Below are 13,185 nucleotides of genomic sequence, written 5' to 3'. Positions count from 1 at the left end.
GCAGTTCACCCAGCAAACGTTTTCTTTTTTTCTCCGTGTGTGTGTGTGTGTGTGTGTGTGTGTGTTTGGTTAGTTACAGTAATTACGGCCCAATAACTGACAGCCAAAACCAGGCAGGAGAAAGTAGAAGGGGGCTGTTTTTCCTCAGCCGTGCGCAGCCTCGCTGCCGAACATCTGCTGAGAGATTTGCATATTAATTAACCCATATTAACTCTAATTATTCTGGGAAATTATCAAATAAATTAAATTTTCTAATTTTAACCGTTTTTTTCCCCCTTCTTCCTGTTGCTTGACGTGTGTCAGGGTAACATTAGGAGGTAAAGGGAAACTTACCTGAGCTCCAGTGAAAAATATATATTCTTTAACAGCCCCCCTCCAGCTCACACACACACACACACACATTGTGCCTCCCCTTCCCTACCAACCTTTCCCTCCTCTGTTCTTCCTCCCTGAATTCTCCCTCCCACTCTCCTGGCCTGGGAGTCCTGAGGGCAGCCAGTGGAAGCTTTTGTGTGTCTTTTTTATTCTTCTTCTTTGGCTTGTGTGACTAGGAGGAGGTGGTGGTGGTGTTGGTGGGGGGGTTACTTCGAACATTTGTTGGAGGCAGGAACATGTGTGAACTGGGGGAGGATGGAGGAGGAGGAGGGGTTGGAGGATAGAGGAGGAGGGCAGGGAGGGGGCACAGATGGTGAATCCATGCAGGACCCAGCAAAGGTGGGACCTCTGAGCTGTTGAGCAAACCTTGAAGCTTTCTCTGCCTCCCTCTCCCTCCCCAGTCTGTTGCTCGGGCCTCCTCGGCAAATAAATGGGACTTTAATTGAATTAGAGTCAGTGATGCTGTGAGAGTCTCCTCTCGGACAAAACCAAGCAGCGATGTGACGGATGCTGGACGTCCACCATCAACCTAAGCAATCACAAAACTGATTGTCTTTCGTCCTATTTCTACTTTTTGATGTGGCATCATAAATGTATCCAATGGACGCAATGAACCCCGAGTTCTTCCTCGTATGACTTTTTAACAGTCGTACATTAAATATTAATGGTTGCTGTGTGTGAGCGCTGCCACTCGTAGCCTGAAACAGTCAAAATCTGTCCATTATGCAAAGAACTGTGGACGCTCTAAAACCCAAGCTTGTACAAATCCTCGTCTGTAAACAGAATCAGGTATTGCATCACGAGTGATATGTAAATAAAAATATATTTATTGATGTTTAATTTGGGGTCTTAATGGCATGTTCAGCAAAAAAAGCAGCAGACTTGCTGTTAGATGTGGCTTTCCAACCTTTTGAGGGAATTCCTGGAAATGCTGGTAAGATTAGTCGAGCTTTGCAACATTGAGTGCCAGTTTTTAAAGGTAAATGTTGAAAATAAATGGTTCAAACTACTTCTGCAAGCTGTTTGAGAGGTTTTGACACAAAATCCCAGAGATTTGTCTTGAAAATATTAGACTTTATGAGTGATTAATGCTTACTTGGGTTTTTTCATGATAATGTAGTTTACAGATGGCTAAAAGCAACTCCCGAACACCTAAATGAGGAACAGTGTTGTCCTCAACAACTCATATCAATCACACGCTCACTTCACTTTTCAGCGACACCCTTCCCCCTCCTTATAGACATGCACACACACTGCCCAGACAGATACACACACACACAATCCCAGGTTGCGTTTACACTTCACTGAGTTTTCACCATTCATCGTCTCTCCCAAGTCGCCCCCTGCGCTCCCCGGCCCTCACCCCTCACTCTCTCTGTCTCTTTTCAGAGCTTTTGTTTGGCCTCTGCCTCCGTCCTTTCACCGACTTGGCCCTCATTTGCCCCCTGTGCTCGACCGCCCCATTATACCGAGACAAGATAGCAGCAAATATCCAAACATGTATGCTATTCTTTTGTCTGGCGTGACTTGGGTATGAATCGACTGCAGTAGTGCCCTGTTCGAAGGGAAAACTCGACCTGTGGAAACATCATTTTAGACACAGAAAACACGTAAAAGTTGTCCAGCGTGGTTAAACAGTTACTTCAAGCTCACTGCAAGCCTTTTTTTCTGGCAGGTAAATACAAGAAATACACAAAGAACATTTAAAAAGGATTAAGAAAAACCAAAAATCGATCAAAACTGTGTGGAATAATCAGTTGTTAATGTAAAAATGTGCTTGAGGTGCAAGGTTTCCATCAGACAGGAATAAGACTCGCTTACCCGGGGAAATGCTTAAACTGTTGCAGAAAGGAACAATGGCAGACAAAAGGTCATTCTGAGAATCCGCTACCGCTGGCCGTAGCCACAAGGCAGCGACCTCGCTTCCACCTTAATGCCCTCCTACACACGCACACACACAAACACACACAGCCTGACTAACAGAGCGCCCCTGCTTCCCCATCTCGCTCGCAGCCATCCAGGTGATCCGCTTGGCTCACATTCATGAGACAGGGAGCGAGCGCGAGCAGTTATCGTCCAATAGGGAGAATGTCTTGGCTCATTATCGGCGTAGGAGGCCGAGCGTGTCACCTGGAGCTAAGCCTCGACACTGGACTAAAAAGTCAGCCGGGGTTAGCGCGAGAGAGCGCGAACGTGGGTGTTAGTCATTCTCCCCCCCCGCAGCGTTCACCTCTGCCGTTGGCCCACCGAATAGATAGAGCTCTTGCTCTCTGTGGCTTGGAGACTCGAGCAGGAAGCGCTCTCAGCGCTGCGTGTTCTCTGGACGACTACAGTGGCGCCGTTAAATAAATGCGTTTATACCTGTTTGTGCTGCAAAGCGATGTACCTCAGAAGAGGGCAGGTGCAGCACCTCTGAATTTGGCTTTCACTGCTGCCATGTGGACAGTTTTTAAAGTTAAATACATGTTGAATTCAACCAATGACCAAATTCGATCCACCGTGTTTGCTCAAATATATGTCGGGTATTGGACAAAAACAGTTTCCAGCGGGAAGATTTAGTGTCACGTTCTCTCAACTTAAAAGAAAGTCCATACGTGTGTCGAGCGCATTCGTGAAAGTGTTTGGACGAACAGTCGCACGGGGTCAGCGTATTCCTACTTTCCGAGTGACTCTGGGCGTCTATGAATGCAGTCCAAAAACTGTCAAAAGGCTTTTTTCAATTTTTGTGCAGGAGTCAATTATGATTCCCAGCATTTAAGGTGCTTTTTGATCCCCGGAGGCTCTCATTTACTGTCGAGCCCTGACACTTTGTAAATACAGTTGCTTTAGATTTGGAGTTTGTTGCCACGGCGCTAAATTAATTCTCTCTATCTGCAGAATACAACTGTCACAGCTGAAGTATTGCCTGTGCCATTGTTTTTTCTTTCTTTTATTTATCTTCATCAAAGAAATGATTAGATTCTAATAAGACTTGCTCCCTTTGCTCTCTGGTTCTCTCTCAGGCTGTCACTGCTGACGCCTCCAGCCATGCTAATCAATATACAATATTCCTCTCCTCTCTGCGCTTGTTTGGTGAAAGACAGAATAATGCCAGGCCTGTGAAAGGGTTATGTCAGATAGTTTAAAACCTGATATTAAACAAGAATTGCGCTGTTACATGTGTCATTTTAATTATCTGCAAGACTCAAGTCATAAAGGCTCCTTTTATTTACCTTTACAGAAAGTGAAAGAAGGAAGAGCAGAGCAAGATGAAACAGGTAGCAACAGTTTGTAAAATGTCAGGCGTAATTGCTTTTGTCGAGAATGACACTTAAGGTAAGAAAAGGAGAGAAGAGGAGAGGCATTTGAGAAGTAAACATTATCTCTTCTTTGTCTTTCTCTCTCCTCAGCAACACAAAAGGCTGATTAAGAGCGAGGTTCGGGGAGGGGAGACAAACTAACTGGCTGCGAAATATTAGTAGGTTAGAATTACTTTGTTGCGTGACACAATACCAGTAGATGCTTCGTGCTCGGAGAGGGAGAGGCTCTTGTCAGCGGTGGCACCTAAACAATGGCGGCTTTCTTGACGTTAATACTACGCGTTTGACTTGACGAGCACCCCGCTGTCATTTTTGCCTTCTTGGAGGTATATGTTGAATGCGGAGGAGACAGCTGACATTCGAAGAAGACTGCGTCTACCATAGCTCTCGGAGACAGTTCAACGCCCCCGTGCCTAAAATTGTTCAGAAACTTGGGGACAAGACATCACGAGGGATGAGAAAAAAACAGCGGGAGACAGAAACAAGCTGCACTTCTTCAGGTTTTGTGCTGAACTCCTAAATTCTCTGTCAGACCCTGAAAAACTTGGTTGGAGAAAGTCCACAGTGCTGCAGCTCCTCATTCCCTATGTGGGAGTATTGGAGTCAGAGCGGTGTACATTGCTGCGGTGGATGTGTTGCTAAACAAAAAGAAGCTCCCTCGCTCCTTTTATTGGGGAAGAATAGGCCCTTTAAAACCTTTCCAGCCTTAGATAATTTCATTCAGCTGGCCCCTGCTCCGGCGTCATTGAATCTACATCCAGAGATCAGGTTCACAGCTACGGGTTGATAGCTTCCCAAGCCTCTTGGCCTTTTGTTCTACCAGCCCTGTGCTGCTGCTGCTGCTGCCCCCCCTCCTTCCTCCAAGTTGGGGTGGGGGGGGGACACAAAGCTGATGGGACATTGCTAAGAAAAGTTCAAAACCTCAGGGGTGATGGGGCACAGGGAGGTGAATTCCAAAATGATCGTTTTGGTGTTTTTTAAGACGGTTTGATGAACTCTTTAGAGATTGAATCATCTAGATGTTCCGAGTTAAAAAGGAAGACGTTTGTCTTTCAGAAAATAACTTTTCATTAAAAGGCACAATATGAATTGGACCAAGGTAGACCACCCAGGAATCCCTTCTCCATTCCTGGGTCTCCAAACTCTGTTGCCTTTTTTTGTCATCTCTAAGGAGCATTACTGAGTCTGAACTTGCCTAAACCCTTGTGATCACACCTCTTGAAAAGGTTTTGTTTCCTCCGTCGATTGGTATTCGAGGCAGGTCACCGTACTCCCACCCCATCCCCTCCTCCTCCTCCTCCACCCTCTTGCCTGCCTGCCTGCCTGCCTGCCTGCTTGACACCCTTCTCCCCCCTCCCTTGCCTCCGCTCCCACGTTTGAAAGCCCTGTTTTCATTTTAATTTGCACCTGTTGTGCAGTTGTTCGTTGAAGGCAAGTGCAGACCAGTCAATCATAGGGAGACGTGTCGGGAGGAGGTGTTGGGAGGCTTATCTTTTGATATGTATAATGTCCTCAGAAATGTCATGCACAAACTTCATCTTGTTGGTGCTCTTGATTCTGGGAAGGTCCAGGGACACTTTCAAGCCTCTGTCACTAATGTTCTGACACAAATGTAGCCTTAATTAGGCTTGTTGATACCTTACAGACTCACAATGTGAAGCGTTTAGCATATTTTTACACTATTTATGTCAAGTATTAAAACATGATAAGCTATTAGATATAAATCTGTTGATTTTTACCCCAGACTCTGCTGACTTATTGGCTCACTGTCGCTTTTTTTATTGCTCAGAAACATAAATTTAATGCAAGCACATTAAAAACCAGCCTCCACCTCTTCTCTACGGTGGCTGAAACTCCCTCCCACGATTGGCTCTTCCAGCAGAACATTCTTGCACAAGCTGCCAGTTAGTGAGGTGTGTCCCCCATGTGATGCCATGTTGCTGGCTGGCTCGCCCGGCCTTGCACTCCTCCAGAAAGGCTTTCGACGTCCTTTTTTTGCCACGATTTATGCCGCGGCGAGCGTGTGCTGAGAACCTGCCGATGGCGGTGACTAATTTGCACGCGAGCCACCTTTGATTGAGTTCACAGCCCTTATTTACAGGCCGTCTATTTTAAGAAAAGCAGGCGTATGTCTGGGACTTGAGTGTTGTGGAACCGGGCGGGTCCTGCTGATGCTGCTAAGGAGTTTGTGTGGGTGAGGGTGTGTGTGTCTGTGTGTCCCTACCTCCCTGAATGTGTGTCTTCCAGGCCCTGGCATGGCTTTATATTTTCATATGTAGGGAAGCAATTATATTTATGTTTGTGGTTCTGTGGCAATGCGGATGCGAACACATTCAAGGGAGTACACAAGATGAATAATCTAAATGACTATAGGTTAAGCCTTTTGTGTGCACAGCAGTGTCATTTGTAATGTTGTATGTGCTATGGGGAGCATCTGAAACAGGATGGGTATGCAGTGGAGCTGAGACATCCTGAAAGGTGCAGCTCGTTGGCATCCGAGGCATGTGAGCAGGACTGAAAATTAGTGGCTATTTTGGCTTGTGTCTCCTCGACAGCTGTCTGCCCACCGCTGTGGTTCAGTCACAGATTCCAGTCTCAGATGCTGTAATTGGGGTGTAACCCATAAAAGAAAACCCTACGCCCTGGACTGAGTGGTGATGTGGGGTTACATTTTTTTAGCTGGGAATACAAATGCATATTCCCTCACTATCAGCTAATTTTGCAAATTGTTTAAGAGAATACCGACTGTTCACAGCATTAAATATATATATATATCTATATATAATGTCTCTAAAGTCTCCTGTGCTTAACAGACCTGTCCTTCATTCCTTTCTCCTTCTGTCACAGCCCTCAACTATGAGAATGTGGTCGAGACGGGCTCCGAGACCGAGGAGGAGGACAAGCTGCCGGTGTCCGAAGAAGACCCTCTGATCAACGGCGCGGGCAGCCCGGCTAGCCTCATCAACCCGGAAACCTCGCCACACGGCGAGAGCCACAGCCTGCTGACCAAGGAGGAGGACGACGACGAGATGCGGGACAGCGGCGTGGAGCACATCTGGCCCGACAACGACATGCTGAGCGCGTCGGTCGATGGTACTGGTGAGTGTCTCAAACCAGATGCAGAGATGGAGTCGGCAGGAGAAGTTAATGGAGAACAGATTTCATATCTATAAATTGAGGCAAACTGATGCTTTCTCAATTAAATGTGGGTTTACTGCTGGGCTTCAGTGCAAGTCTTGTTGACTGAAGGAGTTGCGGCTCTTCCCACTGAAGTTCCAAAAGCATTTTTGCCTCCAAGAAATGTTTGTAAAACCAAATCTGTAATCTGTAATCTGTAAATTACAAAGGAAACATATGGAGAGATTTGTCACAAAGTGAGATATTCTATCTGAGAAGCATGGTCCACACTCTTAGAAAGTGAAAAAACTAAAGGGTGACTCAAGAATTTGCGGTTTTATAAAAGAAAAGCGCTCATGTGTCCCAAATAACCTTGTTATTCAGTATTCTGCTCTAAGAACACATAAAAACCACTTCTAGCTTCTGTTCTTTCTGCTTTACCAGATGTGAGGGGTTCAGGTGAGCTGTCACTCACAAACACTAAGCTGACTTTCTGGTCCTTAAAAGCGAATGTGTGCACATCCTGCCACTCGTGGTTTCATCTTATGCCGTAAACCCCACCCATCTGGTGCCCGAGCAGGCTTAAACAAACCACACAAGGCGTTCTGCAAACAAAGCTTGAGCCAGGTCTGACGGTGAAGCCCCGATGATGCTCCTTCAGCAGACAGACATGATAAACAGTTTCTCTGTGCGGCGACGGAGACCATTTGGTTCACGCTTAGAGAAAAGTCCCTCTCTGAGCCAAACAACGAAAAATATTTACAGTAATATATAACCTCGCACACACAAAAAAAAAAATTAAAAAAAAAACAATTTTGAGCTGCAGAAAATGAGAAGCACCAGGAATGAGGTTGATTCAATGTTTCAGGGCAGGAGATGCAAGACATGAGAGGTTACTTTTACTCCAAGTGCATCAGTTTTTATTCAGCTAGGCTGTGATATACCTCCTCCTTAACAAGCTGCTTAATCCCAGGCAGGTGATCCCGTCCTAAACCTGACTGAGTGATTGTCTTTTGTTGAGCAACTCTGCTCGCAGGGGCGCCAGTCATGGATGCTTGAAAGATAAATACTTTTAATTAGAGGGCAGGGTATAATCATTAAAGGAAGCCAGACTGCTGCAAAAAGTCATTAACAATCTTAAATGAAATTTTTATTTTTATGATAGCCATTTACATGTATAATAAGAGTCAATGATTCTTGGAAGCATGTGACAGGAACAGAGTATGGCGAGAAGTCATGTAAGACAGCCTATTTAAATGAGCTGGGCCTCGCTATTCATTTCTGCTAATGAACTAGCTGTGCACAGTGGCGAAAAACGGGGGAACATTCGCCCGTCTTAAATTTTAATACGGGGGAAAATTGCACATTTATTAGGGATGAAGTAAAAAAAAAAAAAAAAAAAAAAAAAACGAAACAGAGCGGGTGTCAACATTTTTTCACCTAAATAACACTTCATGTTGTCCCCTTAAAGGCAGGGGGAAGAAGAGGAGGAGGAGGGGAGACAGTTTAGTAAATAAATCAAGATAAAGGATAAACAAGCTGTCGTTGCATACGGTAATTGTTTATTTGATAAAGACCTGTGGTGCCATAATGTCTGTAATTCAACTATGTTGCAATTCCCAGATAATACGCTTCTTGTGTGATAAAGTGTCTGACATATTTCGGAGAGCAAGTCAAGTTCATTAGAGCGTTTGGGAGTCTCTTTCCCAATCTTGCGGGTGCTGTATTTCCCAGCCTGTGTGTGTGTGTGTTTTTTTTTTTTTTTTTTTCTTCCTCGGTGCCTAAGTGTCTACAGTGATACCTCAGCACATAACTTAGGTCTGAGATAAGTTCGCACCCTCCCTCCTTCCTACACGGACTGATTTGGTTGTCACTCCCATATCTCGAGTTTTTTACACAGGTCTTGGAAGTGTGAGTGAATGTAGCTGACTGTGGGTCTGCAGACGTTTCAGAGCAGCAATAAAAGGAAAAAAAAGGTGTGGACGATTGTCATCGTAGACACAAACACCCAAAGGACTCGTGTCATTTGCTGTTGCTGTAGAACAACACGGTCTGGATTATTTTCTGAGGCGTAACTGCTGCTGCTGCATGTTGGAAGGAAAAGTTTCTTGTGTCTGTCTTTGTCCTTGACATTCCTTCATCCCACAGTGAGGCTGGACACGATGTGCTGGAAAGCATGACATCATTATCACTGACAGACGTTTTCAAATAAATCACCTGCGCTCTCCCTTTGCCCCTCTCCAACTCCTCTCTAGGGCATCAGGAGGATTTCTGCCTGAACACTGACGCTGTCTCAGGCTGCAGAAATCCCACAATTGCTTCCTCACGTTCGCTGGATCGTGGATCCCCAAAACAAAAACAAAAAAATTCTCTTTTGTGACTTTTTTTTATTTGCCAAATCTGGCCTTCTGTTTTTGATCCAACAGTGGCTCTTGTTTACTTTGCACATCTATCAACTTGTGCAGTTATTAATTTGTCATTTAAACACCTACTGCATCCAGGAGTTTCCCCATATTTTTCAATAAGTGCAACGTTTGAGATTCTCCGCGCCCTGCCAAGAAATTTCAGAGGAGAACACAGTTTTCTTTGGCTGTAAAATGATCAAATTTGAAGCAATGAGACAAAATATCTGCTATTGACAATTTCACTCTAAAAATATCACAATTGGCATCAGGTTTCTAAACCCTGTTTTAATGAAATCTTCTGTCTGTGATTGTGAAAATGTTAAAAGCTCTGCTCAAACATCGCAGAGTCAAGATAAATGAGGCTGACTGCACAAGGGCAGAACTTTAAAGCGCCTGCGACTGCGGTGACCGGCCATAAAAATAGGAATGTTTTCAAAATAAACAGCATCAGAGCTGCTATGAAAATAGGTGGAATCACAGTCTGGCCAAGGTATTCTGGACTCCTCCTGAGTCCAGAGTCGGCTTTCAGACCTCAGCATCGCTCTTCAAGGAGGTGTGTACCTTACCGCCTCAGGTCTTCTCTGATTTACTGCTGACAAAACACACTTTTTCAGCCTCGAGTGGACAGTTTCATCCCGAATGCTTTGCCTGACTGAGAATAGGCACATATTTGTGGCAAAAATGACTCGGGAGGAAATTGAGTCCTCCATTTTTCTTTCTTTTTTTTTTTATAACTTTACTTGGAATGTTTTTATATTGTGAATGTTTTTTACAAAGAGATAAAACCATTAAATTGGTCATTTCCTGTAGAATCAAATTGTGAAGGAGTCTCTGCTGTAGCAACAACAGAAAAACCAGGCAACCAACTCACCACAATGACACTTTGTCCCATTTGAGTGCAGTTCAGGACTGGCACGGATGGTTGCGTGTATGCGTGCCAGAGGCCGGCACAGAGAGGTGTATGTGGTATTAGCCTACCTCCTACTGGAAGCTGCCGTCCCTCCCTTCAGGCCGCAGATAACAAAAGTTTTCCAAGGTAAATAGGGGAGAGTGGAGGGCCAGTAAATCCCACCGGTCATCCCCTTGCGTCAGACCAAAAGTATGCAGCCAAATTTGATTACCCAAAGCAAACACGGTGCCTACGAGGACACAGAAATTGTGAGGGAGTTTTAGCTGCGTTCAGCTTAAAAAAAACATAACCCACACATACACACAAGGGGGGGGGGGTCACACATGATGCTATCTGATACTTTGTGGGTATATTTTAATCTGTGGCAGAGCTTTTTTATCTGTTTTGTTTTGTCTTAGCTTAATTTATGTTGTTTAAAACCCATTTATTTTCTCATACTGCGCCTGTGGTTTGATGCTGTTTGGCAGACGTGCAATCAAATGTACAGAAGAGGGAGAAGAAAAAAAAAAAGTCCTAGCTTGGGGAAAGTTAAACTAGGACATATCCCTGCAGAAGAGTCTGTCTGAAGCCATTGACAGGGTATTTATCATTTCACCGCAGAAGACAAATCTTTAATTTCAAGAAAACCCTGAATGGCAAGCCTTAGAAAGCATTCCACAACTATTAAGTCCATTGTTTTTAACTAAAAATAAAAAATCATTTAGTTTCTGGCTTTTGTGTAGCGTAATGTAAGCAGGATAAGATTATTATCAACAATACACCCACCACCTTTCCTGTAGTATCTCAGCCAGTTTTCACAAAGTAGGCGCTCATCCTGGTTTAATAGCCAAGGGATGGTCAGATCCATCAGATCCTGCTGTGGACTGTAAAAAAAAATAGAAATCTGCACAATGCAACTCTTGTAATGTCCTTGCATGAGCAGCAGAGCAGGAACAGATGCGTGTAAGGCACACAATGCAGGTTTTTTGTTTCTCTTTGTGTATGTGTGTGTGTGTGTGTGTGTGTGTGTGTGTTCTCGGAAGCACCTTGATTTAATTTTTACAGACTAGGCAGGAAGGAGGGACCAGGGACTCCTTAAGCTGATTGTCCAGTCAGTGTCCTCCTGTTGACCGTGCAGGGGATGAATGTGTCAGAAGAGGGTTTAGTTTATGAGTCTGTCAATCCACTGTTTATTTACCGCCGCCTCACCTGTGCCAGGACAATATCTGCCCGTCTGCACACACTGGGTGCCATTATCCTGATTGGCACTGGCCCCTCCTGCAGGGTTAGTTGTTCAAACATCTCTCAGACACAGAGTTGCTCAGGCAGCCAGGAATATGATGCGATTAGTTGATGTATCCATAATTGTTTTTTTTGTTTTTTTTTACAGTGCATAAATGTGAATTTCTAATATATATTAAAAAAAAAGAAGAAGCAGGAAATCACTGGGCTAGATTGAACATGAGCTAAATATGGTTAAAGTGAATGTTTTCTTTAGCTCAAAGTCGTATATAATCACTGTTCCTGCAGCATTGCTGGGATTGCAGTTGGAGCTTGCTTCTCATTGAAGTCAAAATGAGAGTTTTGTGTTACCAAGAGTAACTTTTAAGCCAAATTTAGCCCAGTTCTATTCCATCAAGTTGCAGCTGTACACTCGGCACCGTTCTAACAGTTCTCCACAATAATCGAAAGGTATTTTTCATATGTCACACAGCCACTTTCTCCTTCTACTCAGAAGTCACTTCTCCTTGTATGGAAGACTTTGAGATAATAGCTTCCTGCTGTTTTAACTGTTGTCTGATTTAACAGGCTTCAGCCTCTGCATACCTCACCAGGAGACATTAATTCTTTGGCTCCACCTACCTGAGGTTTACCCTAACCAATGAGGTTATTTCTGCCTCCAGAGCGGCTCGGCCCCTGAGAACTGTTTGTGCAACTACAACTCTTAATTTGTGGTTAGGGCTTGTATTCTTTTTAGTTAGGAGCAAGGCACTAGCTCTCTGCCAGGGGGCTGTGGGAAATCAAAAAAATGTGTGTGCTCGCAGCGGCTCTGGATAAAAGCATCCACCAAAATGACATGCGATAAAACAAGCGTGATCCTGCATGCAGAGGAACGGCAGCGGCGTCACAGCCAGGGAGTAATCAGCTCGGCCTGCGTGTTGGCTGGAGCTCTGTGATTGCTCAGGTGGATGTTCTCCGTGTTGTATTTAATCGCTGTGTTTGGCGATTGAAGCTTCTTTCGCCTCCCCCTGCCGCTTGTTGTCATGTTAAAGGTAAATAAGTCACTGTCTGGCCCAGATGATAGCATTCATTAAGCATGCTGAACAAAGCCGCGGCGCGCTGCGATGCACAGCGGTGCCTTTATTGCTTTCTCCATACCATCATCTTAGAGGCCTCATTGTCTGTGTTTGTTGGTTTGCATGGCAATTCAAGGTACTAACCCTCCCCTCTCTGTTCCTCCCCCACCCATGTCCACACCCCTTTCTTCTTTTCTTCTTCTTCTTCTCTGTTTCTGCGCAGATGAAATGAAAGATGATTTCGACGCCTTGGGGCCTGATGCCACTTTGCAAGGAGTTGGAAACGGTACAGGTGAGTTCATTGCTTTGAAGCAGGTGACAGTCTGCAAGAATGTCTCTTTAGGACTTTTAGGGACGGTTGATACAGAGTGAAGTTACATGTAGGCATCACTGTGGACATGCACACCAGAGTATCAGCTTTAAATATGTTACATCCGGATCTAATGATCGAGCAAAGATCACGGCAATTTGTAAACAAGAGTTTAAATACGAACAGTAGCTGCTTTGTAGGTTGTGACCACAAGTTGGACAAGACTTGTATAAACTAACAAGAACAAAACAATTACATCCACTAACTGTGAGCTGTAATTAAAGCCAAATCTAGTGTATGTTTATATGCAGCTAATTTTTAGAACTGTTGATTACACATGCTGTTCTCAGCCGCCCCAGTTAGCAAAGTGTCGCGTCGGCAGCTCGTGGTGGAACCCCACCTGCCATTTTTCATTAAGCCACCAGAGCTGATGTGCCCCCCTCCCTTCCATGATATCATGCTGGTCACCCTGACAATTGGCCCCGAACGCTGC

At 44.6% G+C, this 13,185-nt stretch overlaps 1 protein-coding gene across 4 annotated transcripts in view; it reads left to right on the top strand.

Annotated features, from left to right (window-relative positions):
• The window catches only part of zeb2b (zinc finger E-box binding homeobox 2b), an 83,117-nt gene that overhangs the window by 55,178 nt on the left and 14,754 nt on the right, over positions 1-13,185 (top strand). For all 4 annotated transcript variants that reach the window (XM_067500773.1, XM_067500772.1, XM_067500774.1 and 1 more), the window contains 2 exons: positions 6,522-6,773; positions 12,606-12,674. In XM_067500773.1, the coding sequence (XP_067356874.1) occupies positions 6,522-6,773; positions 12,606-12,674 (321 nt within the window). The remainder of the gene's footprint in view (positions 1-6,521; positions 6,774-12,605; positions 12,675-13,185) is intronic.

The sequence above is a fragment of the Channa argus genome, chromosome 4 (genome assembly GCF_033026475.1).
Source record: "Channa argus isolate prfri chromosome 4, Channa argus male v1.0, whole genome shotgun sequence".
NCBI lineage: Eukaryota > Metazoa > Chordata > Actinopteri > Anabantiformes > Channidae > Channa > Channa argus.
This window is presented reverse-complemented; position numbering and strand designations above follow the sequence as displayed.